This window comes from Arvicanthis niloticus, chromosome 23, assembly GCF_011762505.2.
Source record: "Arvicanthis niloticus isolate mArvNil1 chromosome 23, mArvNil1.pat.X, whole genome shotgun sequence".
NCBI lineage: Eukaryota > Metazoa > Chordata > Mammalia > Rodentia > Muridae > Arvicanthis > Arvicanthis niloticus.
This window is the reverse complement of record NC_133430.1, coordinates 35,407,244-35,433,825: the sequence shown is the minus strand read 5'-3', so window position 1 is coordinate 35,433,825 and position 26,582 is coordinate 35,407,244. Positions and strand designations below refer to the sequence as shown.

Genomic DNA, 26,582 nt, shown 5'->3' with positions numbered 1-26,582 from the left:
AGTTTACCAGCCTGATTTTCTAAATCTCTATCTTCTGCTAGTATTGTACACAATTCTTACTTTCCATATACAAACCACCTCTCTTTTGCTTCTCTGCCTTTGCCCTTATGTCCACCCACAGTGTGTTCTTCCTACTCTGCTTATTCTTGTCACAATCCTTTTTCCTATGGTCACAGGTTCTACTAACCCTCAAATTGGAACTCTAATTTCTTCCATCTCTTCTCTTTTGGATTAATCCTTGTTCAAAACCTCCTGTATCCCATATTGATTTTTGCTGTGGTCACTTACTAGATGAAAGCCCCCAAGAGAGTCAGGCCACTGTGTATTTCATCATTATCCCTGCCTTCCTCCATTGCTGAGCACAGGCCTTGGTACTTAGTAAAACCTTTTCAAGGTTGTAGCTGGATAAATTTAATCCTTACATGAACTCTGAAGCTTAAACAGAAAGTAGATGTTACCAGTATTTTAACCTACTTGGGACTCTTTATTTATAACTCTAGAGAAACTGGATTTTCTTCAAGGACAAATGCTGTCTTATTTACTCTTAAAAATCTTGCACCACCTTGGGGTATAGTAAATATTCAACAGATGATTTCTAAGCCAGTGAAAGAAATTCCAGTAACAATAAGACGAAGACTCTTAATTTTTTCGTTTTTAATTGTAGATTAAAGGATTTTTGTTTATTAAATGTTGCATTTGTATATTACCATTTGTACACACACAGAGTAGGGGGCTCCATCAGATAATATCTCCAAACCAAAACTGTTAAACTGGCTAGTCCAAAAAAACAAAAAGTCTTTCTAGAAGCTGGGTACAGTGTAATGTATTATATTTTGTGTATGTGTGTGTATTAACATATCATGTATATATACACATATGTACATACATATATGGACACACACACAATAATCCTAGCTACTTGGCAGGTTGAGACAAGGGAAATCTCAAGTTTGACTGTATAGCAAAGCCTCATCTTAAAACAACAACAAAAACTTTCTAGGACTTTTTTCTTTTTTTTTTTTTTTTTTTTTTTTTTTTTTTGGTTTTTCGAGACAGGGTTTCTCTGTGTAGCCCTGGCTGTCCTGGAACTCACTCTGTAGACCAGGCTGGCCTCGAACTCAGAAATCCGCCTGCCTCTGCCTCCCAAGTGCTGGGATTAAAGGCATGCGCCACCACTGCCCGGCAACTTTCCAGGACTTAAGAGTTACTGTAGAAGAAAACAGAGTCATGGTCAGCCTGATTTAAAAAACAAAACAAAACTAGTTGGGCACAATGGTGAATGGCTTTAATCCCAGCACTTAGGAGGCAGACACCAGCCAGGGCTACACGGTGAGACCCTGTCTCAAAAATAAGTAAGCCATGCGTAATGGTGCATACCTTTAATTCCAGCACTCAGGAAGCAGAGGCAGGCAGATCTTTGTGAGTTCAGTGCCAGCCTTGTGTACATAATGAGTTCTAGGATAGTCAGGAAGACATAAAAAGACCCCGACTCAAAAACTGTATTAATAAATAAAACATTGAATTGAGACTATATAATTTGTCTAGGCTCAAGGTTTCACAGATCAGTTGCAGACAGGCATAGGTGATTGATTGATGTACTGTGTAAGTATGTATGTAGATGTAGATGTTTTGAGACAAGGTCTTACTCTGTAACTCAGGCCAACTTTGAAATTTGTATCAGCCTCCTCGAGTACTGAAATTACAGATATATGCTACCAGGCTAGGCTCACAAATTGGTGTTGTGAGGTTGCTGTATGTGATGGTCAAGGGACTGAGACATGCCAGAGCTAGACTGATAGGTCTAGAATAGGTCTAGTATAGGCAAATCCTAGACCTTTAGTAAAGATTAGGCACTTGCTTTGGACTTTGTATGAACTTGAATGGCTATAGTTCAAGGTCAGTCTGGTCTTCATAGTGAGTTTCGGGCAGCCAGGGCTACATGATGAGACCCTGTCCTTTTTTTTTTTTTAATTTAAAAGAATCATTAATTTATTTATCTTATAGATATATGAGTACACTGTAGCTGTCTTCAGACACACCAGAAGAGGACATCAGATCCTATTGTAGATAGTTGTGAGCCACACTATGTGGTTGCTGGGAATTGAACTCAGGACCTCTGGAAGAGCAGTTGTGCTCTTAACCACTGAGTCATCTCTCTAGCCCAAGATCCTGTCTTGAAAGAAAGAAAGAAAGAAAGAAAGAAAGAAAGAAAGAAAGAAAGAAAGAAAGGAAAGGAAGAGAAAGACAGACAAACTTCAGTGGTTTAGAGACATTGGTCAGTAGTTAAGAGCACCTGCTGTTCTTGCAGATGACCCAAGTTTGATTCTAAGCATCCCACTTTTATGGGAAATATTGCCTACTGATAATGTGAACCTAGGAGGCTTCTATGTACAAGCAAACACCCAAATCTTTATTCTCTAGACAGGAGTTACAGCAGCTTGTATCTGTGTCTCTTATCCCCATGTAATACATTGCAGTTGGGAGGAATTTTTCTTGTGCTATCCGTAATCAGGGAGATTCCATGTGGCACTTAAGGGCAAATCAGAGTGTGATTCCAGATTCCACAGTTAGTAGCCATGGGATATCAAGCCATTACTGAATTTGTCAGAGCCTTAGTTTCTTAGTCTGACTAAATTATCATTATACCTTCCTAGTAATGTGGGAGAATTGAATATGATCAGTGTAGCGCCTGTTGATAAGTGTTAATTCTTTTTCTCATTTTTACCTTTGTGGAATACCAGAAATTAAGTTTGTTTTACATTTAAGTGTGTACTTCTTAAATGGGTATGCCTAGACTTTACATTTAGATGGTAGAGAAAATGAATCTACAACTTTGACCTTTATACTCAGGCCTCTAACTCTATTTTAAATCTTGGAAGCTCTCAGTTTATTATCATAGGTACCCTTTGAGGTAGGTTGGACAGTGTCTGAGCAGCTGTCTAGGGCTTCATCCTGCGGGTGGAATTCTGAAGGCTACGGTATACCATTAGACAGCTTACTTAGGAATTAGGCTAAAAGAGATGAGAATGGATAGCCATTACTAATAAGGAAAAAGTAAATGCTTCAGGCTTCTCTCCACCTTTCTCTACCACCCCAAAGTGGCACAGTAATATATTAGCACACCCAGAATATCCTGACTCCTTAGATTTGTGGTTTCCCTTCCATCCTGGGCATAGAGGAGAGCTATGAGCTGTGCTCTGTAGCTCACTGAACTGGGAAACTGGTTGCTAGCACTGAATGAGCCAGGCCTGGACCTAGAGTAGCAAGATAAAGGAGAATGCCCTCCTGCCTGCCCCCTCTTTTAGCAATCATAACAGTAGGAGGGGGAAAGGACACAGTCCAGCTGCCAGCTTGTTCTCCCCTCCTTCTTAGCTGTGAAAACAAGGAGAGGTGAAAGGGTAGCAGACCATATGGAGGCCATGTGTCAGCCAAGTGTAGCCTGAACTCTGCAGCTAAAAAGGGAAATGGAAAAGGGTGCAAAGAGCAAGCAAAGAAGGAGCTCCATAGTGCTTCATTTCTGCCATCCCTCTAAATGTCAAGGAAGTTCTGAAACAGTCCTTTCTTTTTGTAAAGTCTTTGCCCTTCCCCATTCAAAAGTCAAAAATATGGGGTTTAATTTGCTCTGTGAAAGTAAGTGGGAAAATGTTTCATGCCTGTTATATGTGCAGCATGATATACAGGTGCTTTCATGAATATTTTTTACCAGTTTACTCATCACACTGGTAGAACTAGACACTGCTGTTGAATAAGGCTCAGAGGAGGCAGGGCAGTTGACAGGACAGATTGGACCCTTATGTCAAACTCAGATTCATTTGTTCTATACTTAAGACCACACTCTGATTCCCTTCTGGCCTGATCCCGTTAGTCAAGCAATGTCTTTTTATGTTTAGCTAGATGCTGATTTAGAGAATTTGACATATTCTACTAAGTCTTTACTATCACTTCTGATTCATGAAGCACTGGGGAACAAGCATGAGCAGAACAAATCCCTATCCTATAGTGTGGACACTGAGTGGGTAAATGAAGGAAGGGCAACCCTGTGGAAAAATAAATGCAAAAACAGTGTGGTAGTAGTTAGTTGCTCGAGAGGGACAAAATTGTTATGGAAATACAGAAGAAAAGTAATAAAGTTGCTGCTTACTTAGTATATAACACTTAGTATATAACAGGCCCTGTACTGGGTACTTGTCCTATATGTTGATATTAATCTTCACAGTAACTGTTTGAGGAAGATACCTTTGTATCCCCTTGTTTTAGGAAACTAGGGAATAAATCTTCATAGGACTGTATAATGGGTAACTTTTAAAGGCAACAAACAAGCAAGACATCTAATTCTGAGCCCACACTAGCAAACCCTCTGATCTCTGGCAGTGGCTGGAGAGATGTTCGGAAGCTACAGCTTTAGAATTCTGAAGTGCAAAAGTAGGAGTTTCAGCTGGGTGTGTGTGCTTTAAGGTCAGGATTCTTGTCCAAGGATAAGAACACTTTATTCTAAATGACTAAGGGAGTTTTGTGGCTCTCTCCAGGTAACAAGGGTTACCATGTTTGGGGCAATAAAAAAAAATGCTTTTCTTCCTTTGTCTGAGGCTACTGGTTATGAGAGGAAGGGAGGGGGAGGAATCCAGTTCTGAAACAAGAACAGTTAGACCTATCTGCCTGCTGATGTCCCAGAACTGGGCTTAGGCCTTGGGTTAGGCCTTTCTTGGGAGGATAATGGGAGCTGCAGGGAAACAGCCTAGGCCTATGTGGTTCCTCTCTCTGCTCTCCCATCCCAGCATAGTACCACACCCAAAGAAAGACTTGAGCTGTGGCAGATTGGCCCTACCCCCAGTGTGTGGGAAGTTTTCCTAAGAAAAGAGATTCTGGCTGGACAATGGCCTTCCTGTCTTGACTGCTGGGAAGGTTTGTTTCATATGAGGAGAAGGTTGCAAATGGCATGAGAAATCATCTTGATTCCCTCTCACTGCAGACTGTTTAGGACTTTTGACTACTCAAGTGGTGACTGGTAATGCAGAAGGCCAGGAGACCCATTCAGAAGCAGCCCTGGTGTCTTTTAAGTAGTAAGATTGCTGTTTTCTGGCTCCCATGGCAAGCCTGCGGCAAGAATCTGCTCCATGAAGGAGCTCTTTCCTGCATGGACACAAGATTGCTGCCAGCTTTTCATACTCTGAGGTCAGTTTAGAACCACATAGTTGTAGCATCTTCAAAAATGAACCTCTCAAAAAGCTGTTGAGGCTAGCCATATACATATTCGACTTCAGACAGATTTTCAGTGACCTGAGGTGTATTTTAGTTTAGTGCCTTAGTGTATTAAAGCAGGCCTAGTGATGACATCAGTGTTTGCTTACAGTATCCAGGTTGTCCTTGTTGCTAGACTAAGACTACTGAGACACCTATGACCAGGTGAGGTCTGGAAGAAAAGCTAGGCTCTGAGACCTTCTGATATGTTGCTCCAACCTTGCCTTCTAAGTAGCATTGAACAAGTATCTTAACCTCTCTTCCTTCCTTAATTTGCTCATCTGTATTTGTATTGTGTTCTAGGAGAGAGAGAGAGAGAGAGAGAGAGAGAGAGAGAGAGAGAGAGAGAGAGAGAGAGAGATTGTAAAACATAAGGGAATTCCACGTATAAAGTGTAAACTGCTTAGAATAGTGCCTGGCATATATCAGTAAGCATGAACTGTTGAGACTCTACTCCACCAGATGGTCGTGCCATGCCCCCCGTCTCTCTGTCTCTCTCTGTGTCTCTGACTCTCTCTGTCTCTGTCTGTCTGTTTCTTTCTCCCTTTGTATTTGTAATGCTCTAATTCCAACTTGTTTGGGATGCTTTTCACCTTCCTTTGAACAAAGTCAGCTTTGGGGAAAATCACTGAGCTCAGTGAATGAGCCTCTTTGTCCTTGTGTGAAATGGTTCAAAATGGTTCATGTAGAAGGAACTCAGGAAAATGGTACATCTAGGAAGCTGAGTTCACTACCTATACACACACACACACAAAACAACATGTAAACAAGTTTACTTTCTGTAATCTTGACTTTTCTTTGGCTCTGTTAACAAACTGGAACTAGAAATTGAACCTTTATCAAGAAAGAGTTTTACAAGTGAATAAACACCCCTCTTCTAAATAACGTTAAAGGGTCTTCTGCTAAATGTTGGGTTTTGTTTTTGTTTTTTTACATGCTTGCTTAATTTCCTTCTTGGGAGAGAGGGGCAGTGCCTCACTGTGTAGCCTCGACTGTCCTTGAACTCAGAATCCTCCTGATGCTGAAACTATAGGAGTGTGGTACCACACCTGGTTATGTCTTGTGCTCCATCATGTAGATCTTTCTGGTTTTGGATCCATAAACCTATCACCAACACTTCCAAGAACTCCTTTCACTAAGACTGCTGACTATTAACAATAGCCTTTACTAGCTCTATGTTATTTAGCTTTCTGTTATTGTGGGAAAAAAAATAACCAAGAAAAGTAACTTGAAAAGAGGAAAGGGCTCTTCCTTTTGGCTCACCTTTTCAGTCCAGTCGCTTGAGCCCGTAGCAAGGCAGAGCATCATAGTGGAACACATGCTGACACAGAGCTAGTTTTACCTGGAGTTAGCCAGAAAAGGACAGATGGGAGTAGAGTGAGGGGAGGGGAGGGAAGAGGACATACTGCTCACAGGCCAAGGAATTTGGACCATAGGCTCTATACACAGTGTCATGCTCTGCCTTAGTGTGACCTTTATAGCCCTCCTAAAGACACACATGGAAAGGACCTGCTCTAACCGTTTGCTGAGATTATAGGCAGGTAGGACATTTATAGTAATATTTCGGCCCTGCTCCAGTGACCACATCTCTAGATTTGATGCTTGGGCCTGAGGCCCTCTTTCTCTCTCCCCTCCCCTCCTCTCAGTCCTCAGGAGAGCTTCTCTCTGGCCATCTTGTCAACACCTTCATTAAACACATTTTCTTAAAGATTAATTTTTACTTATGTATTTATGTGTATGAGTGTTTTGCCTCCATGTATGTCTGTTGACCCTGCAGTTCCTGTCTTTGACAGTGTAGTCTTTTCTTTGTAGCTGTTAGCCAGAAACCTCTTTTGTTGAGTCTTTTGAAAGATAAATATCTTTTTAGATATTTAAATATATGCCTGCCTACTCACTTAGGGACTGGAGCCTGCATACCCCTATATTCTATTACTTCTTTGTTTTGAAAGGGTTGAGTATCTTTGGAGGGAGCTGAGTGGCCAGAGCAGAATAAGATATCTGGCTTTTCATTGTACACATACATCTTTAGCTTTATACCACATATATACTGATATCCTAGGTATTTATGGGATTTATAGGAGAAGAAAATGTGTAGCAGAGTAGACTTGGCTCTAGAATCCTAGCCCTTTCTCTGAAAGTCTCTTCCATACACACTGGCCTGCTTCTGTGTGGGTCTTGCCTGCTCTCAGGAATGGGCCAGAGTGTTCAGTATTAATTATGCCCAGGAAATGAACCAGTTAGACACAGTCTGCAGAGAGCCAAGAGTCAGTCAGAAGGTCTGAGGGGTTTGCTACTCTGATGGATAGAAGATGGAAAATGAAATAGTAAAGCAACTGTTTGCTTGCCAGCTGTCTGAATGACTTCGCCATCACTTAGGGAACTGCAGAAATGTTTTCATTCACTTCTCTCCTGTTCAGGACTTTGAGCCAGGTGGGTGGTAAGATATCAGAGGTGTGTCCTTTAAGGGGATAGGGATTCATATTTGGACTCATAGTTTCTGCCAGGCTTTTAGATCCTTTGGCAACTTTTAAAAAATTCTTGAGCTGGAATGGTAGCTCGGTGGTAGAATGTATACTGCCGTGTGTGAGGCCCTGGGATGAATCCACAGTACCACCAAAGGATCAGATAATGGGAAAGTGAATGGGATTGTCTCCTATTCGGTGGAGTGCTTATCTAGCCAGCATGGACAAGTTCCTGGTTCAACCCCAAGCACCTGCCCAAGAAAAATTATAAACGTACTTAAATGATAAAACAAAAGAAAATGCCATATTTTCTACCTAGGGATGTGCAGCCTGAGGGCAGGATTGTTTTGCGTCTGATACTTCCCCTAGCCAGACTTGATGTCAACCTGCATAATAGCATCTGGGTCAGAGAGTGGGAGGCCACAAGAGCACAGCTGCAGAATGTGATCCATGGGGTGTTCACATGGGAAGGAGCCAGGGCCCTATCCTGGTAGTTAGACACGCCTGTGTAATTCCCAGTCACTCTTAACCCATTAGAGGAAGTGAAAAGAGGAAATGACCATTCTGATTCCCACACGGATGTCTCTGTGATACTAAGGATAGGCTGGCAAGGAGTCAACAAAACTGAATTTCCTTTGGAAAAATCTTTGTTGTATCTTGTGTTTATAAAAAAAATTGGTGAGTGCCTGATCATGCTGCCTTCACCAGGCTAGACTTTCAGTGACTCCTTAGTGCCCCCATGGACTAGGCATGGGCACACCACCTTGTATTGCCTGGCTTGGGATTCAGTTCTATAATCTAAGATAGAAATAGAGTTTTCCATCTCCTAGCTTGGACCTTCTAGCTCCTATGACAGCCTTTCTAAACCACCATCCTACCATACCTGTTTGCCATCTCTTTAATTAACCAGTTTGAGGGCGTGAAAAGAAGTGATCTTGGTATACATAAACTTACAAACCTATCAGCCCATGGGATAGGAATTAGGACTCATGGGAAGAAGAGCTGAGGTCAGAATCAGAGGACCTGACTTTGGTCCCAGGTTAACTGTCCCCCTGCCCTAATCTTGACTAAAAGTTGCTTCTCTTTAGTGGGACTTAATATCTTCATTGTCAGAGGAAAGAAATGATAACCATCTCACAGAATCCTAATAGATGACGATGACTTTAACACTAGATTGTTATACCTAGAGAAGAAGTATGGGATTTACTGTGGACAAAGGCAAGTGAAGCCTGGCAGACAAGAGAAGATACACAGGGCTTTGGAAGCCTCCCAGGAAAGCTCTCTGAAATCTTCTCAGAAGCCAAACTCATCCAGGGAGTCTTTCCTGGAATTGATGTTGTAAACAGCCTAAAACTTGCCCTAGTGAGTTGCCTGTACTTTATCCCCTCAGTCTGACTCACTGTTAGTGGATGCTGTTAGAATCAGGTGCAAATTACAGCAGGTACGTAACTTTTCTGAAGTCTACTGGCCATTGGTAGGGAGAGAAATACTGTGGGCATCCAGACTGACCAATTGCTGGTGCATTGGGATAGGTCTATGTCCCATCGTGATTTGGGGCCATGCTTCTAAGAGAAGATACCCATTTGAAAGCCTCATTGTAGTATCATCTCCCTCTGTCTTTGCAGTGTGCCCTCTGCCCCCAGAGCCAGAGAATGGTGGCTACATTTGCCACCCCCGGCCCTGCAAAGACTCCTTGACAGCAGGCAGTGTCATCGAGTACCTGTGTGCAGAAGGTTACATGCTGAAGGGTGACTACAAATACCTGACCTGCAAAAATGGCGAGTGGAAGCCAGCCATGGAGGTTAGCTGTCATCTCAATGAAGGTCAGTCTGCAAGTAAAAAAGGGTGTTGCCTGGGTCCTGCTTTTTCCCTAGCTCCTGGGGAGTGGCACATGCTTTCCCTTAGGCTGTGTTAAGTAAGCCCTTTGGCCTCTCAGCCTTTGTGGTAATTTCTTGCGGAAGTCCTTGGGTTTGTTGGTAGATGCCATGTTACATTCCTCTGAACCATTGAGGGGCTCTGTGTCTTTTTATTGAGGCATCGGCTTGACTATATAAAATCCCCTTGACGTCAGGATTTCTGTTTGCCTAATCAGGTGCTGATGCCCTTAGGCTGTGTTCTAGCACAGTGAGCAGTGTGCACAACACTAACACATTTTCTAGTGTCTCTTCCATTTCATTTTTTCCCTTGAATAGAAAGTGAGAGTTTGGTTATGAAGCTAAAGCCCTGCTGTACAGACGCCTTCTTTTTCCTTCCTGCTTCCTCTGGTCTTGCATGACAGGAAAATGAAGGTTTCTAAAGGGAAATGTGTGTTGAATGGCCATCTCTGTGCTTCATTCACAGTTGGGCTTTAAGACCAGAACATGCTTAGCCAGTAATACCTCAGAGGAGGGTGAGAACTGTAGGCTTAGATTTTTTAAAATCTGTTTTTAATAAGGGTTTTAAAATGTTTTAATGTCCCTTCTAGCTCGTCACCCACCAGAGGTAGTAGAAAGGAAAGGTTAATAGAGCAAAGGAAGATGTGGACCTGTTTAGAAATATTTCTTTGGAGCAAATCTAATCTGTGTTGTCAGGATATCAACAGTTCAGTTCACATGAATTAGTAGCAACTTGATCTGTTCACAAACACCATTTATGAATCAGCAGCGGCAGGACGCATAAACATCATTTATGAAGTAGCCACAGCAGGTCAATCTAGAAGAATTACAAGTCTCTGTCAATTGGCCCAAGTCCGCTGAAGCGGCAGGGAGCCTCTGGAATACCAGCACAAGTTTTTTGGTTTGTTTCTCTCTATGAAGTCATGACAAATAATAACCAATAAAGAATGGTAAGACACACCAATGCCACCCAGAGTTGTCAGTGAAAACCAGTGTCAGCAAAGCCCAATTATGACCAGCAAAGAATGGTAAGGCATACCAGTACCATGCAGCATCGTCCACTGTCTACTGGGCTATATTTATATTCTTTCCAAACATCGTATGTTCATCTGCTCTAGCAAAACATCCTAATGCCCTTTCTCTAGGCTGCCTCCACCACCACGTGTCTGCTTCAACAAAAACATTTCTTTCATAAGACAGTTTCCAGAACAATATCACATGATACAGTCGAGTCTCTAAAGATACCAGAAATTTCTACTTCAGGGAACCAATATGGGGTTTACAGTGATTGCTGAAGGGCTTAGGACAGGAGCTTATTATTGCCCACTTCTTAGTTACCCTGCTAAAGGGGGAGAAAACATGGTGGAACTCAAGATAGTAAAAAGATGTGGCCCTTTTAATGGTTGAAATTCACCAGCCAGCTAATGAGTTTAGTTACCAGATGGACTTCAAAGGCTAGAATGAGGAGGGATCTTTTATTCGGGGATCAGGAGAAGGAAATGTTTCCAGAAACACCATACATGCATAAGGCCACTTTATAAGATTTTCCTGAAAAGGCCCAGTTGTCAGATAAATGCTTCTGTATTGTACCATGCAGGGGATATTTGACTCTGTCATTTGTAGAGTTCATGTTTTGTGTTTCTGGGTACCAAATGTTTTGATGACTTGTTTTCTTAGACAAAGAACCCCATAGATCACTTGGAGTCCCTGCGTTGTCCATAGTGGCTTCCACTGCCAGCTCTGTGGCACTCATTCTTCTCCTCGTGGTGCTGTTTGTACTGCTGCAGCCGAAGCTGAAATCTTTCCACCATAGCAGGTGAGCACAGTGTTAGTCAAGCATTCCCATGATGTCAACCTGGGACCAGCTATAAGAAGCTGATAGCTTCTGTTAGCCTGTATCTTTGGGAAGTGGGGAGGAGGGTCCTGGTTGTGTGTGTGTGTGTGTGTGTGTGTGTGTGTGTGTGTGTGTGTGTAACTCATGCATGTGCCTGGCACTGTCCTTTCTGGTGTACATGCTTTACTTTGATTCTATTGGGAGCATTACAGACAAAGAAACTGAGACATTCAAATAATATCTCAGAATGATTGCAGAACTGAGATTTGAACCTACATATCTGACCAACCTCAAAGCCATGGCATTTCCATCTCATCACTGTCTCTGGTGTGGTTCCAGCAGCATTGGCATCATTCCTGAGATGCTTTGGAGCTAAGACGCAATGATAGAAAGTACAACCCTCTGTGTGGTGCTGATACATGCTTGTGTTTGCAAGCTACCTCTTCTTGCTCCTGGTTTCTAAACCTTTGTTCACCTCAACTTCCCTCATATTCTCATTAATTTGGTTTGGAGTGGGATCCTGGTCTTACCATTTTCTAGAAAGCTTCTCAGTTAGTTATGATGTGTAGTGAGAACCCAAGACCATGGTACCATTGTGAAATTAGAAGAAATGGGTTTTCTTGCCTGGATTCTTCTCTTTCTCTCATAGTACATTGTCTATTTATCATCCTAGACTCAGGAGATGAGGGTGGCAAATGGTGGGGCCCTGGTGGGATTGTCCCTGAGTATATCTCTGATAAGAGACTTTTTTCCTGACCTGCCTTGGCTTCTATAGTTGCTCAACCATTGTGGGTACTTCATGCCTTTGAAGAATATAGATCTTTTATATTCATTCATAGCCTGACATCAGTCATTGTCTTAGGTCTCAGGAACAGCTGTCCAGACTAAACCACATTCTGTAAAATGCTCCAGATTTGGAACTTACAGATATGGACTACCCTGAAGTGAATTTCTGTACAGGAATGTGACTCTTCCTTCTTCTTCCTTTTTTGTTTGGAAGGAATGAGGAGTAACAATTATTTTTTTAAGATGTATTTATTAATGTTATATGAGTGCTCTGTCTGCATGTACACCTACACACCAGAAGAGGGCATCAGATCCTAGTATAGATGGTTATGAGCCACCATGTGGTTGCTAGGAATTGAACTCAGGACCTCTGAAAGAACAAACAGTATTCTTAACTACTGAGCCATCTCTCCAGCCCAATAGCAATTATTTTTAAAGAGATGTTTTGAAGGGAACTATTTATTTGAAAAAAAAAAAGAGCTATTTCCATGTCAAGTCATACTCTAATCTGTTTTTCATCTAGGCTAGACAGTTTAATTTACCCTGTAACCAGTGAGTCTGTTAAAAGTAACCAGTTGATTCTTTTTTGCTTTAGTATCTATTGCGTTTGTTTGAGTACCAAATGCATGTACAAGCACTACTTTTAAAAAATATATCAGCCAGCAAGTGGTGGCACACACCTTTAGACTCAGCACTCAGGAGGCAGAAGCTTGAGTTCAAGGCCAACCTGGTCTGCATAGTGAGTTCCAGAACGGCCAGGGCTACACAGAGAAACCCTGTCTTTAAAAAAAAAAAAACAAGGGGCTGGTGAGATGGCTCAGTGGTTAAGAGCACTGACTGCTCTTCCAGAGGTCATGAGTTCAAATCCCAGCAACCACATGGTGGCTCACAATCATCCATAATGAGATCTGATGCCCTCATATGGGTGTCTGAAGACAGCTACAGTGTACTTACACAAAATAAATAAATAAATTCTTTAAAAAAAAAAACAAAAAACAAAAAAAACAAATAAACAAAATATGTATTTTAAATTATATTTACTATTTGTGTAAGCACATACCATACCATGGTAAACATTGTATATACATCAGAGGACAATGTAGAATGGATGGGTGGTTGGATGGATGGATGGATGGATGGATGGGTGGGTGGATGGATGGATGTATGTAATAATTTTTTTTTGTTGTTTCCCTTTCATCCAGAAATCTCTGGGTATTTTAGGGATGCTTGCTAATTGTCTTTATTGTGTATGTTATTTGAGTCAGGCAATATAGATTGTGTCTGCCAAGTACAGGTAAAGAAAGTTAACCACTGAGCAATGGCAGTATAGGCTGACATCTGACTGTGCCTCTCAGTAGTGGAAGATAGATCAAAGAACACATCTGCATCTATGTAGAGTTCTTTATGAAACTTAACCTAAATTTAGTTATAAGGAAATATAATTGCACATATCTAGGTGGTGAGACATCCTTCTAGAAAGGTGGCATAGACGCTTTAAAACTTCAAGGTCAAGGCTGGAGAGATGACTGGGCAGTTGAGAGCACTGGCTACTCTTCCAGAGATGCTGGGTTTAGTTCCTAGCATCCACATGGTGGCTTACAGCCATCTCTAACTCCAGTTCTAAGAGACCTGACACCTTATTCTGGCCTCTGGGATGTTGCACTCATGTGGCATACAGAACAGCCACACACATAAAGTAATTTTAATTATTTTAAAATGTCAGTGTATAAAATAAAACTGTAGTGGATATTCTAGATTACTGGAAATGAAAGGGACAGGACAACTAAACATAGAGTATATGTGTCATAGTTTGGGTTACTTGCTGTGATAAAACACTATGATCAAAAGCAAGTAGGAGAAGACAGGGTTTACACTTCTGCATTTGTCTTAGGGTTCCATTGCTGTGAAGAGACACCAAGACCAAGGCAACTCTTATAAAGGACATTTAATTGGGGCTAGTTTACAGTTTCAGAGGTTTATTCTATTGTCATCAAGGCAGGAAGCATGGCATGCGTGCAGACAAACATGGTGCTGGAGAAGGAGCTGAGAGCTCTATATCTTGATTTGTAGGCAACCAGGAGAGACTGACTTCAAGCAGCTAGGAAGAGGGTCTCAAAGACCACTACCACAGTGACACACTTCCTTCAACAAGGCCATACTTCCTAATGTACCACTCTCTGAACCAAGCATATTCAAACCACTACAATATCCATAGTTCATCACTGAAGGAGGTTGGGACAGAAATTCAAACAGGACAGGAACCTGGAGACAGGAACTGATGCAGAGGCCATGGAAGGTTGCTGCTTAATGGCTTGCTTAACTTACTTTTTTATGGAACCCAGGACCACCAGCCTAGGGATGACCCCACCCACAATGGGCTGGACCTTCCCTCATCAATCACTAAGAAAATGCTCTACCTAACGATTTCCTAACAACCCAGTCTATGAGGGCATTTTCTCAAGTGGGAATCCTTTTTCTCCTATGCCTTTAGCCTATGTCAAGTTGCCATAAAATTAGCCAATATGGTATGTTTGATTCTGGATAAAAACCACAGAGCCACATGGATAAGTTTGCAGACAGTTTGGGAAGTTTAAATTATAGCACACCATTGTTAAGTTTCTGGAATACAACATTATAGCTGTATGGGGAAAGAAGTCATGATTATAGGATGGGTGTGGAGTATCTAGGTTACAGTTCCTGACCTCAGCAGGAGTATACACCAGTGTCACCACTGGATGATGCAGGGGACTTTATGTAGACTTTGCCACATGTTCCTGCATTTGTGTTAAAATTAATTTTTTTTTTAAAGGACAGATTCTTCTTATGTAGAACAGATTGTCCCCAAACTCCTGCATCTGCCTCTCAAGTGCTGGAATTAAAAGCATGTGTCTTAAGGTCCAGCAGGCTGTGTTTCTATTTTACTTATGTGTATGGGTGTTTTCCCTGCATGTATGTCTGTGCATGATATTTGTGCCTGTATCTCCTGAGGCTAGAAGAGCATATGGGATTTCTTAGAATTGGAGTTATGGGTGGTTGAGCACTGCTGTGTGGGTACTGGGAGTCAGACCTCGAGTCCTTTAGAAGAGCAGCCAGCACTCTTAACCACTGCACTTAACTCCTCTGAGCCAAGCCTGCATTCTTGGTGAATCCCTAGGTGGAAGCGCTCAGGTGAGGATCCAGTGTGCTTAAGTGTTTACAGTACCTTGTACTTGCTGGCATATGGTAAGTACTGGGAAATGATGGGTTTTGTTGATACCACATCATTTATTCAACTCTGTGTTATTCAGGTTCTTCTTTTGTCTTTTTATTTTCTGATCCAGGCGTGAACAGGGGGTTTCTGGGGACCAGGTCTCCATCATGGTGGATGGGGTCCAGGTTGCACTACCTTCATACGAGGAAGCTGTGTATGGAAGTTCTGGTCACTGCATGCCACCGGCTGATCCCAGAGTACAGATTGTTCTGTCAGAAGGGTCTGCACCTAGTGGGAGGAACATGCCAAGGGAGCAGCAGCTGCAAGGCCAGGCGGCCTGCTCCTCTGCAGGTGGAGAGGATGAGGCCCCAGGCCATTCTGGGCTGTGTGAAGCCTGGGGTTCCCAGGGCTCAGAGACTGTGATGGTGCACCAGGCAACCACATCTTCCTGGGTGGCCGGCTCAGGGAGCAGCCGACTGACACACAAAGACACTGCAGATTCAGAGAACAGTGACATACAAAGCCTTTTATCCCTGACATCAGAGGAGTACACAGATGGTAAGTGGTCTTTGCTAAACACGAATTACTGGCTGTTAGAATCCTTGCTGGGAGTAAAGAAGCCCTGTGGGCCACTCTAGTAATTGGTGTATTTTCAGGGGGTGAGGGCTAATAGAATGTTAGCGTACAAAGTAGGACTTGGTCCTCAAAATGCCAGGTAGAGCTTTGGGCTCTCTTCATTGTTACCTGTGAATTCTTATGGCTCTCAGACTATTCACAGCCATAGGCTTTGCTAAACCAACTACATGGGGTTCAGGGTATAGGACTGTTACAAAGTTTTATATTTGTGGCAGAAAATAAGGAGACCTTGGGTGGTACTGCAGAAAAAACAGTAGTCTGCTTATCTTGTAGAGAAGACAGCTGCTTCATTCTACACAGAAGTATAGAACTGCTGGTTTCCTTGTGTTGTCCATCACAGTTAAGCTGGACAGTTACGCTGGCAGTTAAGTGAGTAGTAGATATTTATAACTGTCCCCATTTTACAGATGGAGAATATGGGACCTAGTTTCACTTGTCATTTATCCACTGGTCATTGACAGCTGAGATTTAAAACTAAATGACTGTGGCTCTAAACCAGCATTCTTAACCTTACAGTGCCATATTGGCTCCCAGATAACTAGTTCCTTTTGTGTCACACTGACCATAGAGTGCAGTGGTTTCCTACTGACAGTCTGCCTTTGCCAGAGGATGGAGAGTTTAACTATAATTTGAATCTGTCCCTTTAAAGAATATCTGTAGGTGAAATCCCAGTGTAGTTCAGGATTCAGATAAAACCTAGAAGCTCCATGTTGATAATAACACTTTCTGCCTTCATAATGCCTTTCTGAAAGAGCCCCAGGGGAAAGTTAGTGAATCCTGGTGTCCTGGATAGAGTCCATGTCTAACACTTTGAAATGTGTCTATCAGTAGCTTGCCTTCTTTTCTCTTTGTTGGAGAGAGATGACAAGGGTACTGTCTGAAACTCACTATGTAGATGAGGGCTGGTTCAAACTCCCAGAGATTGCTCTGCTTCTGCCTCCAATTAAAAGTATTCTGCTGGAATTAAAAGTATGTGCCATTACACCTGGCCTGAGCAAACCTTTTTGAAAGCCACATCTTGTGTGTATTGCTGGGTGAGGTTTCAGATCTGACGCAAACAGGAAGCACTCTGTCTGTTGCATGGAATATCAGTTGGAAAGTCAGTGGGGCCTGCACTAGAGAAATACTAGAACCAGTAGTTGTAAGGCTAGCCAGATATGGTGCCTCAAGCCTGTAGTCATAGCACTTAAAGGGTTAAAATAAGAGGACCACAGTGGAGGGTAGTTTGGACTGCATAGACCCTGTCTGTCAAATAAATAAGGCCAGCAAGATGACTCAGCAGAGAAAGGCGCTTGCTACCAAGCCTGATGATCTAGATTTGATTCCCAGTCCCCACATGGTAGAATGAGAGAGCTGACTTCCAAAAGTTGTTCTCTGACCTGCAGGTACAGATGCACATCACCACATATTTCCTGCAGTGTGTGGATGTAGACACATGTTAAAAAGAAATGAATGAATACATAATGAAGTACTCAGAAAACAGGGCAGCTGTGATAAGACAGATGTCCTAGGAAGTCAAAAGCTTGAAGCATGGGTCTAGCACTTCTCCCCTCTAGTGACTTATGAGAAGACCAAAACCCACTGTTTTGGTCCCGACTGATTTGTTCAGGTTCACACAGATGACAGGTGGCTTTAAAAAAAAAAAAAAAAAAAAAGGTGGAACTTAAGGAGGACTTTGTAGCTTCTTAGAGCAAAGTTGGAGAAGAATCGAAAGTAACAAGACCCAGAGAAGGCAATCAGGGTTATGTTGGTGGCACCAAAGGGTGTTTGGATGCCAGGCTTAGCACTGAGATTTTATACAGGAGTGGGAGAATGGAGGCAGGAAGGCCAGAAACAGAGAGCAGGGAACCTTGACTAGCTTAGACGTGTACAGTGGAGCATTTTACTTCTTTAAGTGAGAGCTGTTTGGGGGCCCTGGGGTGGAGTTGGAAGTGATACTGAGAGACACCTTTAGAGACACCTGTTGTACTTCCCTCCCTGTTTCTGCAGATATCCCACTGTTGAAAGAAGCATGAGGGCTGCCACTGGCCTCTCTCCTCTCTGCCCGTCCTCTCTCTTCCTGTGGGTTTGAGTACCATGTCCTCTCCAGCTGCCCCACCTGGATGCCTGAGCTGCCACCTGTGTATCTCTTACGTACCTGAGAGCCTGCAGGCCACCTTGCTGGATACTCAAGGAAGATTCTCACCATCTGCTCACTGGACAGCTGGAGGACCTGGCTCTTTGCCTGGCCCAGCCTTCCCATCTGTCAGGGACATGTCTGAATGTGCTGGATTGAACCCTCCCTTTCCCTCAGCCGCTGGGTCCCTTCCAGCCAGCCCTTGGTGGCTGCCCCACAGCCATGAGGGCCTGAGCACTGCTGTGTTTACTCGTGCCTTCCCCCACCCTGTCCAGGTTCCCTGCTGTGCAGGTGGGTTGCTGTCCACAGGCCTTAGTGGCTACTGCCACCTGTACCCAGGGGCTAGGCCTGCGGCTGCAAAAACAGATTGAAGAGTAGTAAGGCACTCAAAGCAGGAGTAGCTCATGTTGGGTCCAGAATGTGGGTCCCTGAGCTTGCCCTGTGTGTTGACACTGATGGCATCTTCCTTAACTAAGAACAGAAGGTTTGGGAAGTCTTGCCAAAGCCGCCCAGCACTCAGCTGACCAGCTCTGGTGCAGGCTCCTGGCTCTTTTGAGAGTTTCCAAGAGCACCCAGAAGACCCGTGGGAGGGAAGAAGGGTGTCAGATAATGATTGTCTTCCTAATATGCAAGTTCTCACTTCCTGCTTCCAGCACTGGCTGTCTTGGCCTTGGTTTCTGTTCCTGGATAAGGGGAAGTTGCATGCTGTTTCCTGGACTTAGTCCTAGGTAGCTCTGGCTTCCTTGCAGCCCACAGAATCCTGAGATTTGCTGAGATACCAACAGAAGCTCATCTGGCTTTTGGCAGTCTGGGCAAGTTGCTCATTTTTAGGTTTGTGGTGATGGAGGGGAGGCTGAGAGGTATAGACCAAGCCCTGGTGGCTGCAGGCAGCTCCGGCCAGGTCCTGAGGACCCTCCTCACCACCGTCATGTGCCTTAGTAACTATGCCCAGGAAGTGGCCTGCTGGGCCGCTGCTCCTCCTCTGCTCTCTTCTCCTGCCTTTCCACAGGTCATCGTTGACAAGCCACTCTTTATCTTCCCTACCAGATGATAGAGATTGGTGGGTACCCAGGAACCTGAGATATAGCTCCTGAGAGTGGGAAAGGGCTGGCCTTGAAGAAATGCTCCAGCCATTTTGCTGGGGCCTCCTATGGCCCTGTACTAAATGCTGACAAGTCTGGGTAACTGAGCCCCACCAGGCTTCTACCATCTTGAGAAGACAGATTAAGGAATGTGTGCTTTTTCTTCTTCTCTTCCTCCTCTTCCTCTTTCTTATGCTCCTCTTCTTTCTCCCCCTCCTCAAGCCTGGGGCTGGGAAACTTCAGAGTCAATCCTGGACTGCACCTATGATGGGCCTCTCTGGGGTGGTAATAGTAATTAAAACCCAGTGTATTTATAGTTCCTGACACAACAGGGTTAGCTCCAGGTATCAGTGGCCTCAAAAATAGGGGAATAGCTTCTCCTAGCTCACTGCCCACTGCCTCCATTCACAATGCACTTTAGTCCTTGTCATGCCTGGCTTCCTGCTACCCTCAACTCCTCTCAGGATAAGGGCAGTGCCTGCTGCCCCTGCTGGCCACTCCCACACTAACCCAGGAGGCCAGTCCATTGTGCCCCGTGTCCAGGCTACCAGTGTGGTTGGCTGAGGAAGGGACTGGAGAAGGTGCTTAGACTAGAAGACTAAAACACACCTAGCAACTGTTGCTGCCACTGGCTTACCTGTGGGTGGGCTCCAAGGTCCCAAGCCACCTCACCATGGCTCTTCTTCAGCTTCAGTGGTGTCCAGCCTCCTCAAGGGAGAACTGGGCAAGGAGCACAAGTCTGAATGGGCCTTCCTCTTTTGCTTACGCTCTTCTAAAATCTGAATTCTGTTCCAGGAGTTTTAAAATGAAAGATACTCCCTCTTCTGTGTCTTTACCCTGAGCTTTTGCCCCTTACAGATTGCACTTTTGTTTGGGGCTATTTAGCCTTGTAGGTGACTGGCTTGGGCCTTCGGTAAAAGAACGTCCTGGTGCCTCGTTTTCTCCCAGCATCCATTAGCCTGCTCTGGGGATCATGGGCCCAGGATCTCCTAACTGAAGGATAAAGGGCCACCCATGTTCCCCATCCGATTGTCACTGGCTTTTAGAAGGTCTGTTCTTGAGGTTTCCCACCTACTGTTGCTGCCATCTGTGACTTCTTCTTGCATTGTTTCTTTCTTCTAAAGCAATTTCTTACCCATAAGCCATGTGCTGTGGTTTCTGGGGCATCTGGACTTTGTCCATTACAGAAGGACTGGGGGACTTAATTGCCTTGAAGTGGAGCCTGGCTAGAAACAGGGTCAGTAGCAGGTGGCAGGCTGTTGGACAGAAAGAAGCTTAGAGCAAGTGGGAAGAAACTACGCAGCCTACTTTACTGGGCTCACCTCCAGGGGCTTCCTGAGACTTGTCCAAAAGAGGCAATCAGCACCAAAGGACTTTTACACAGGGTTTTTTGGTTTGGGAGATGTTTTTGCTTTTTCATACTTATACTGACTCAATGCAGGTTTTATATCCTGGTGACTTGCTGTCACAGTCTATCAGTTTTAAAGGGCCAGAATGATGAAATAAACAGAAAATTCCGTCCTTCCATGCCTTAGTTTAACAGGTAGGCTCTATCTGCCCAGTTCTGTGTTTTGTGTGTTTCACTGTGTGCGAGCTGTGAAATGGGCAGAGTCCTGACCACTTTGTGGGTTTGTTTGGTTTTATAAGGCATTTCAGTGTACATTCTACAAGCACTCCATTTGCAAAGAGAACTTAAAGTAATACCGTCTTCCCCATTCTTCCTGCCCTCCTCCCTGCACCCCCAGCTTTACAGTTCTGTAAAGAAGCCAGGCTACAAGACAGACAAAGGTATACTTTTCCTGCTTTGAGAGTGGCCAAGTGGGGATAGATGGCAGTTGGCATTTTCCTCCCAGTCCCGTCAGAGCTCTTGAGTCACTTGGCTTCTTGCATAACAGTATCTCCTCTGTTCCTGAGGAACATTCTAGCATAGAAAATGGAATATGCTGCAGACGTGTTTAGATCCTTCCTCCCTTCCCCCTCCCTAAAGAGCAAAGAGTCTGGAAGGGACACACAGCATGGAAGCTACGCAGCTTAATTCCAGGTGTACTTGTGGCTGACAGTGCAGCTAGAGCCTCCTGGGGCTGCTGGGCTTTCTGCAGCCTGAGAGAATATTTAACTTGGCATATATTTAGGCCGAGTGATGTGGTAGATGGTTCCCTGGAAAGCCAAAGGTGGCAGGCCAGTTTTTCTGAGATGTGACTTAATACTCACTTGAAAACCTAGTAGAGTTTTGAACAAAGTGCCCCCCCCCCATCCTCCCCCAGTAGTAGAGCTCACCGTGGGGCATGTGGAGGAGAGCACTTGGATTGCCAAGTAAGGAGAGGAAGTAGTTGAGGGTTGCATGGCTCTATCCACACTGGCCTGGCTTCTTAAGGCTGTGCACCACTATGGGATCCTTTGCAGAATGGTACTCATATAATGGTTTAAAACAACACATGCTTAATTGACTGTGCAGGATGTCAATCAATCTGGGTTTGCTTTATTTTATTTTATATATATATTTTTTTGGTATCCTGTACATTGCAGTGGGTATGAAGATAGTATTTTAATATTTGTACAAAGTTTAATTTAATTTTAATTGTTCTATGTATATAACTGCATTTCTAAATAATAATAAAAATTCTTATGAAGGCAGTTGTGATATGTAGTCCTTTCCAGAAATAGTTTTTACCAACCTCTAGATGACTGAAGAGAGTAGGTGTGGAGGTTAAAGCTGTATGTGCTTGCCTGGTGTGTGCGAGGCCCTAGGTTCAGTCTCCAGCACCACAGAAGGAAGGGAGGAGAGGAGGAGAGAGACGGCTCAATTGGTAGAGTGTTTGCAAGCATGAGGACCTGCATTCGTATCCCCAGAACCAACACAAAGAACTGGGCATGGTGGTGTGTTCTTACAGTCCTGCAATGAGGGCAGCCTCCTTAATTAATGAGCTCCAGGTTCATATTTCTTATTCAGGAAAGAATAAGTTGGGCAGCAGTAGAGGAAGACACTCAATGTCATCCTTTGGCCTCTGCATGTGTACCCAACTGTCATGTATACCTATACACTGTGCGCGCACACACAAAGAGTAGATGGAGGCAAGAGCTCATGACTAGATGCTGCACCAGCTCTGAAGAGGCTGCTTGGCAGGTAATGGAAATGGGACAGATTCAGAAAGTACTCATTAAGAATATAGAACTGACAGTTTGGTGATTGATTAGATCGGGGATACCTTGGGGGTACGCAGATCACTGATGGCAGTGCTGAGGAGGGTGATCTAGGAGACGGACCACCAACTATTATCAGTAGAAACCCATTGTCTCTTGATCAAGTGCTTTCCTCTCAGGATTGCCAAACACTTGAGCATTTGAGCCCAATATGGTTGGGGCCAGTGTAAACTGTTAATTGGGCCAGGAGGGGAGACAATTAAAAAGTGTATCACATGATTGATAGAATCTGGAACCTACAAGAAGATGGGATGGGGGACTCCAAGCCTTCAGATAAAGCACAGCTAAGCTGTGTGAAGGACCAGTGCCATGAGCCTAGACAGACTGAGCATGGGTGCAACCTATGTCTGGGCACAAAGGAAGCCATGTGTACATGGTATATGTAATAGAACAAAGACGTTGCTAGCTAGGCAGTGAAAAACAGAAAAAGAAGAGAAAGAAGTTGCTCCTGAACTTGGGGACTCAAGGAAGTAATATGGAGAATGGGGAGTCTCAGCAGCCCATAAGGGATGTTTGTACACCCTATGGGCATGGAAATCACCTTGGCAGGTCTCAGTTAAATGCCTTAGCAAGATCTAAAGTTGAAGGGGTTAGGAGATGGACTCTAACTGCATATAAAGAGGTGGATGTCCCTACTGAGCTGGGGGGATGACAGTAGGATCTCTAGGAAGATAGCTGTTGGGCTAGAAATTGGTAAATATAGTCACTATTAACACAGAAGTTAGGTGACTGGATGCAGGGGAAAATACACAGATCACTGCTGGGAGAACAGAAGAAAGCTAGACAGAACTGCAGGAAAACCAGGAGTGTGTTGTATGCATTTAATGCCACCCTTCAGAAGCAGAGGCAAGATTGGGAGTTCAAAGCCAGCTATGACTTCAGTGAAACCCTGCCATTGGTGGCGGGTGGGGGTGGTGGTAATGTAGGTCAGTAGAACAAGCACTTCCCTGGCATCCCTAAAGGCCCCTGAAGTTTGAACCCCTAGCACCACAAGGAAAAATGTATTTAGGGAAGAAGGCAGTGAGAACTGAATTAAAATAAGGACAGCTGGGAGTGGTGGTGCACACAGATCTCTGAGTTTGAGGCCATCCTGGCCTACATAGCAAATTCCAGATCAGCCAGGGATACATAGTGAAATGCTAAAGATAGATGGATGGATGATAGATAGGTAGGTAGACTGATTGATTAAGTGATAATGGAGGACAGATCACTCAACAGGCACAAGACAAAGCAGGAACTTAGGTGTGGTGGAGATGTGTTTGAAAGAGTCAAACTCAAAAGATAGCAACAGAGTTTTTATGGAGTGTGTTCTGGGCTCAGTCTGCACTCCTCCAGTCCCTAGCAACTTACGGGGGCTAAGGCAGGGGTGGGGGTAGTGTCATAATGTTGAACCTAAGCTTTGTAAATAAAGCAATGGACTTAAAACTGTAAATGCTGGGGTAGTGGGGTCACAGGTTCAAGGCTAGCTTGGGCTATAGGAAGAGCTAGTCTCAAACAACAAAACCCCAAATCAGGGTGGTGATGGGTCTAGGAAGCACAGAATCTTGGGTGCTGTCCTCAGGACTGCAATAATGGTTAATAACGAAAGCAAAAAATGTTTTATTTTAAGGTCACACTGTTGTGAAGTGATGGAAACTAGAATTCAGACCTGACTGTCTTCCAGCCCTTATCCTTAATATACGCCTCAGGCAGCTCTGCCTATAACCCCAAGCTGCCTCAGGATACAAGAACAGAAAACCACTCAAAACTAGCCCTGCCAAGAGAGCTTGAAGGTTGTTACCCCAGTCTCCTGGAACTCAATCTTTGTCGCACTTCAGTGTCCAGGGAAAGACAAAGCACAGATCATGCCGTGGCCATTTGCTTCCCAGTTCTGCGGTTGATTGAAGATGCCAAGCTGTCCAGTTACGTGTCTTCTGGCCACCTGGCAGCAGAGCAGGAGTGGAGTGACAGCGTGTTTCTGTCCCACACCCCCACAACCTCAGCAAGTCTACATTTCTGCTTGGCTTTCTTTGGAAACCTTTTTTTTTTTTTTTAATTAAGACTTTTATACAATGTAGTTTGATCATGTCCACACCTCATTCCTCCCAAGTCTCTTCCTCATTTCTTTTTCTGCCTCTGCCCCTTCCCCAGGTCCTCTACCCTTCCTGCAAAAAAACAAACAAACAAACAAACAAAAAAAACAAAAAAACAAAAAAAAAAAAAAAAACTTCCTTGTACTTGGCCTGTCATATGACTGATTCCTCAGGGGAACAACTTGCCCCGCCCTCTGAGGTGTGCCCTCCTGCTGCATTATACCACCACCGGTTATAAAACAGAACACTTAGTGTCTTTCTACCTCCTCTTCCACATAGATCCCTGAGTGGAAGGGGGCGGCGCTGGGGGAGCAGCATGAAGTCATCCCATTTAGGATTAAGTGCTCCAAAGGTTTTTCACTTTATCAAAGTGGCTTTGGGAAGGGCTTGGCTTTGCCTCTGCAGTCAGCATGGTTCCTGGTCCTGGGAGAGTCAAGTGAGCCAGAAGCCACCCTGAAGCTCCTGTCTACCCTGGCCCAGAGGAATGCTTTAAATTCCAGGTCTTGCTGCTTTACTTCAGGATATAGTGCTGGAGCACCATGTTGATGCATATAGCAGCTTGTCATTATAAGTCACTTTCCTGCTATGTTCCTATAGCAGAATGATAGTTTTAGGTTCCCCACCCCCTTGTCGAGGCCTATAGCCTATTTGGACTCAAAATCTTGGTCCCTTTTTTTACTATCTCATGGAGTGAGCCTTAAAGCCAATCAGAAAGTGCTTGTTCATTCCTGTAACATTTGGGTGACTCTTGCACCCGTATAGCCTAGAGGCAGGCTGTTGTAGGTTACAGAGATTGTATCTGGGAGATACTGAAGGTTACCTTTCACCTCTGATAGTGTGCAGAGCACCTTCCGTGCTTGAATGCTAGTCAATAGGGGTGGCACTTGCTCAACTCTGGTGACATATGTATTGTCCTCAGCAATAGCACCTTAACTTCAGGTTGCAGCGAGTAACCAATATCCTTGATCTGCTTGGCTTTTGAGCAAGGCCTCCATCCTTTCCAGCCTAGCTTTCCTCTGTGTGCAGAGCGCCTACGGCTGCTTGCTTCGGGGAACTCGGAGCTACCTCGGGCAAGTTCAAAACAAGTTTCTCAGCAAAGATGAAAGATGTCTCTAATGCCAGGAAGCTCTTCACTCCCTCCCTGGATCCTTCAGATAAGACCTAGAGAAAAGGCACAGAGAAAGGCGAGCCCAGCATAGATGGAGAACATGTCCCAGATTTGTCATCCGAACTAGGCAATGCCTTCATTTAAAACCCTGCCTCTCTGCTTCCAGATTAGACCTCAGTGTGGAAGCTTTGACTAATCTTCAACCTGGACTAGAGCAAAGAGGCTGTGAGACAGAAGGGACCTCCTGCCAGGTAATAGGCAGCCTTTGTCCCCTGCCCTGGAAGTGGCAGGTTCCACTGCAGTAGTGGGGAGCTGAGACTTGCCACTTCTGCAAGAGGGTACTGGGCAACTCCCACTCCAAATGCCAAGGCCCCGCTGGGAGGAGATTTTCTCTTTGTTCCCAAAAAGCCTTGGACATAGAATAAGGAGACAAAGGGGAATGTGAACAGCCCACCCCATGGTGGAGTTGGTGGCCTTCTCAACCAGCCCTGGATAAGAGAAACTTACTGTCAGGTCCCACCCATGCAGTGAAGAAGTTCAGTCTTCTATGCACAGTCTCAGGTCTGTCTTCAGGACAAAAGATGTTGTTGCTAATAATACACTTGAGCCCCAGCAGGGACTGTTATGTTTTATAACAAGATAACGAAAAACCAGGAATATGTTTGGTGGAGGCGAGGTATGGTATAGGGGAAGGGGGTGACTCTGTGGGCCCATGCTGAGGCATCCCTTCCCACTGAGGGACCAGCCACACAGCCGGATAGTATAGAATAGAGTTTATTCAGGGCATGGGGAGGGGAGTTGAGAGAAAGGTGGGGGGGGGGGGGGAGACCAGCCATGAGCATATGGGGCCGGGGGAAGGGGAGAGAGGGGAGCAGGAACAAGAGAGAACAAGAGGGAGTGAGGAGGGTGCAAGCAGCCCCTTTTATCATGAGTCAGACATACCTGGCTGTTGCCAGGTAACTGTGGGGCGGAGCCTAGACAAA

At 44.3% G+C, this 26,582-nt stretch overlaps 1 protein-coding gene across 2 annotated transcripts in view; it reads left to right on the top strand.

The window, feature by feature from the left end:
* The window catches only part of Susd6 (sushi domain containing 6), a 92,905-nt gene extending 71,053 nt beyond the window's left edge, over nt 1-21,852 (top strand). For both annotated transcript variants that reach the window (XM_076921833.1, XM_076921834.1), the window contains exons 3-6: nt 9,326-9,523; nt 11,252-11,390; nt 15,515-15,942; nt 18,010-21,852. In XM_076921833.1, the coding sequence (XP_076777948.1) occupies nt 9,326-9,523; nt 11,252-11,390; nt 15,515-15,942; nt 18,010-18,035 (791 nt within the window). In that variant the 3' untranslated portion in view covers nt 18,036-21,852. The remainder of the gene's footprint in view (nt 1-9,325; nt 9,524-11,251; nt 11,391-15,514; nt 15,943-18,009) is intronic.
* The last annotated feature ends 4,730 nt before the right edge of the window (nt 21,853-26,582 follow it).